The following is a 4,232-nucleotide window of genomic DNA, read 5'->3' on the forward strand; positions in this document are numbered from 1 at the left end:
GAAACTTCTCGTTGTTTTTCAAACACATTGATGTACTTAACTTGGTCGAACTAAATGAAGTACATTTATTCTCTCACCATCATCTTTCAATTTTAATCACAATTACTATTTTTCTTGTCATAAAAGCCTACATTAGAACCTTTTGTTGAGACGTGTATTTCGTATACATATATAACGTGATTAATCTAGTAAATAAAACTCATATTTGAATTCGAATAATAATACAATAATTTAATTATTAATTAATGAGAGTGATTTTTTTTTCCCGAAAAAATGAAATAAATAAATAAGTAGATTTAATTTAATTAGTCATTAATTAGATTAATGACATCACCTTAAGGGCTTAGATTTTTTTCTTTTTCTTTTTAATTTTTTCTTAACAAAGGAATTAGCCCAATAATGACATCATCATTTTAGAATTTTAATAGAAACTATAGATAGACAACTTTATTTTGACTTTTGTTCCCTACTTCACCACTTGGCCACTTGCTTACAAAATTGGAAGAATAGAAGTACAAAATTGGGAAATGGAAGTCCATTTCTAATCGATTGCTGACTTGCTGTGTTTATAAGGTGTGATCTTTTCTAGTTTTCTTTCACCTTTTTTACTATAATTTTACAACTCCTAATCTTTCTAATTTTCTATATAAGTGTGGTGCTTGATTATTATGTTTATATTCACAGTCTCATACATGATTTTCTAGTTTTCTTTCACTATTATTATGTTTGATTATTATGTTTCTTTCACCATTTTTTTTAACAAAGGCGAAGATTTTATAAAAGAAAGTAAAGCGCTTCATCAAAACAATGAAGACACTTACCAAAATTACAATGATGGAGTTAAACTCGATCATGAGTTGAAAGGAAACAAAGAAAGCAAAACAAAGGCCTATAAACATAAGAAAAATGGATTTTGATCTCATACATAGGATTGAAAGCCATTACAAAACTTGAGATTCGTAGCCCATAAGAAGACTTTTAGCTTGATGTTGCGCACTATGAAAGAACGACAAGTGAACTTTCCATTAAAAATGATGTCATTTCGGGCTAACCAAATGGCCCAAATTATGGCGGGACCAATCATCATGCTTAATGTTTAATTAATACCTAGATGGAATATTGGAATTTGATAGACCTAGAGTACCAGATTTTACTTATTTAAACATGCCCCTAATTAAAAAGATTTGGTATGTTTTGAAACTTTGGTTAGCATATATTATAACTTATAAGTGACATTCACCTCACATTGACACCTATTGTAACATGTTCCGGTACTTCAAAAAATTGGTGGAATAAAGGAATTCTGTTAGTGATTCAGTAACTACAAACTTAGACGAAGAACAAAACCATGCTGAAAAAACACCACTTGAAGAGGATGAACATGAACGTTGATGTAGATCCGGCCCAACTCGCAAACCAACCCACAACTTTATTTGATTATTTGGTGGGAATTGAAGATGGAGCTAAAAAGAAAAAGAAGGGCAGAAGCTAAAGAAGAAATACTGGAATTTGATAAGTCTATTTAATATAAGAAGTAATACTTGAACTTGATAAGTCTATGTAATATGTTATTTCCTCTTAGTTAAGCGGGGCTTTTTGTTCCCCTGGACTCAGTTTTTCTTTTTATCATTATCTTTCACTTGAAATAAGAATAGCCTTTTTGGCTTTGGTGTTGATTTTGTTTCATGTTTGTTATTTGTTCGGCCGATTGGGACATTATTTGGTAATCAGAGCGCTAGGTAATGGCCGATCGTAATTAACGTGGAAGACCCCGTAGGGCAGCAACTCATAGAAACGCCGATCGAGGCAATGATGTTGATCCACGTGACGTGGAGATTGATGGATTACAAAGACGAATTGCTAAGTTGGAACTTCACCATGAGTATGAAGAGAGTGAGTCTGATCAAACATACAAACCGACTGAGGAAGCGAATCCATTGGCTAACGTTTCGAGGGGTTTTCGCAGAGGGTACCAAGAAGATCCTTTGCGCAATATTGGCATGAAAGTGGAGATCCCAGAATTTTCGGGGACAGTTCATCCATACGACTTTCTAGACTGGTTGAGTACGGTTGGAAGGGTTTTCGACAGTAAATATATTCCAGAGCATTTAAAGATTAAGTTGGTAGCCATTAAGCTCCGGAAACATGCATCCTTGTGGTGGGATCATACAAAAAAAAAACCAACGAAATCTGGCTCGAAAATCTAAAGTGGAGACATGGGACAAGATGAAGAAATTGTTGAGGCGAAAGTTCTTGCCCGCAAACCATAGGCAAGAAGCTTTTCTTGACTACCACAATTTACAACAGCTTTCGTTGAGTGTTGAAGAGTTAATACATGAATTTGATAAATTGCGCATGCGATGTGATGTTAACGAGAAGGAGGAACAAATCATAGCTCAGTTTTTAGGAACTCTCAAACCGGAAATTGCTGATGTGGTAAGTCTACAGCCTTATTTGATGTATGAAGATGTTTGTAGGTTGGCACTCAAGGTGGAAAAACAACAAAGTAAGGGTAAATCAAAGGTGACATTTGGACATGGTAATATCAACCCGAAACCAAACCCTGTCGTGATTGATAAAGGAAAGGGGGAACAATTCATAAAAGTGTCAACACAAGGAGGTAACATTCGAGCTCCCAGGTGTTTTAAGTGTCAAGGATTGGGTCATTATGCTCGTGAGTGCCCAAATCAGCGCATTGTTACCCTTTGGGATGATTCATCTGCTCCAGTTTATGATACAGAAGAGGATTATGAGAACACAACAACTCCTCAGTGCGAATAAAGTGAAGTAATCTGCCCAGATAAAGGAGAGTTACTAGTGATTCGACGGGCTCTCAGTACGTCTATTGTTCACAATACTGATGATTACTCTTGGTTAAGGAATAATATTTTTCGCACACAGGTAACGGCTAAAGGAAAAGTCTGTAGTATGATTATTGATGGGGGGAGCTGCGAGAACGTGGTTTCAACTGAGATGGTCAACAAATTGGGATTGAAGGCTGAAGAACACCCAGAACCGTACAAATTGACTTGGCTGTGTTTAGTACAGTTTTCGATCGGGAGAAAATATAGTGATGAGGTGTGGTGCGAGGTTATCCCGATGGATGCTTGCCACATTCTGTTGGGATGTCCTTGGCAGTTTGACAGGAAGACCAAGCATGATGGATACCGTAACACGTATTCATTTTACAAGGACGGGGTTCACGTTACTTTAGCACCACTTGACACCCAACAAAAGTCAACAGAAAAACCCAACCTTTTCCTAAATAGATCTGATGTTATGGCAGCGAGAAAAACTACATCTACAATATTCGTGCTAGTTATTATAGAAGAGAATTCTGTAGTGAATGACATACCTGATGAAGTAGTACCCCTTATGGAAGAATTCTCAAATGTTTTTCCAAGTGAGATCCCTCCTGGGCTACCGTTGATGCGTGATATCCAGCACTGTATAGACTTTATACCGGGCTCTACCATTCCTAATAAACCCGCTTATCGAATGAATCCCACTGAGTTTGAGGAGTTGCAACGAGAAGTAACCGAGTTGTTAGAAAAGGGTCTCATACGAGAGAGCAAGAGCCCATGTCCGGTCCCTGCATTGTTAGTGCCGAAACATGGAGGCACCTTTCGCATGTGTATTGATAGTCGTGCGGTTAATAAAATTACCATAAAATATCTTTTTCCTATTCCACGTTTTGATGACTTATTGGATCAGTTGTATGGCGCAAAAGTTTTTTCTACAATTGACTTGAGAAGTGGTTATCACCAGATTCGCATGCGACCAGGAGATGAGTGGAAAACCTCTTTTAAGACACGTGATTAATTATACGAGTGGATGGTGATGCCATTCGGACTTTCGAACGCGCCGAGCACATTCATGCGCCTGATGAATCAAGTGTTTAAAGATTTTATTGGGAAGTTTGTAGTGGTATATTTTGATGACATTTTGGTATTCAGTCTCACCGTGGATGAACATCTCACACACTTAAGCCAGGTATTCATCGTTTTGCATGATCCGAGACTATATGCTAACGCTAAGAAGTGTCACTTTCTTGCATCAGAAATTACCTTTTTAGGGTACATCATTTCGGGAGGTGGTATTAGGATGGACCCAGCCAAGATTAACGCCATTCTTGATTGGCTGATACCAACGAATCTCCATGACATTCGGAGCTTCCACGGGCTTGCCTATTTTTATCGGAGATTTATAAAAAACTTTAGCACTATTATTGC

At 37.2% G+C, this 4,232-nt stretch overlaps 1 protein-coding gene across 1 annotated transcript; it reads left to right on the plus strand.

Moving 5' to 3' along the window:
• The first annotated feature begins 2,226 nt into the window (after window positions 1–2,226).
• On the plus strand, window positions 2,227–2,781 carry LOC139841860 (uncharacterized). The gene has a single exon (XM_071832053.1). The coding sequence runs from the start codon at window positions 2,227–2,229 to the stop codon at window positions 2,779–2,781; it is 555 nt and encodes a 184-aa protein (XP_071688154.1).
• Window positions 2,782–4,232: the final 1,451 nt, after the last annotated feature.

This window comes from Rutidosis leptorrhynchoides, chromosome 4 (genome assembly GCF_046630445.1).
Source record: "Rutidosis leptorrhynchoides isolate AG116_Rl617_1_P2 chromosome 4, CSIRO_AGI_Rlap_v1, whole genome shotgun sequence".
Taxonomy (NCBI): Eukaryota; Viridiplantae; Streptophyta; class Magnoliopsida; order Asterales; family Asteraceae; genus Rutidosis; species Rutidosis leptorrhynchoides.

Bases quoted from the DNA above. Each gene is read 5' to 3' on its own strand.
- LOC139841860 (XM_071832053.1), top strand. From the start codon at position 2,227: ATGAAGAAATTGTTGAGGCGAAAGTTCTTGCCCGCAAACCATAGGCAA.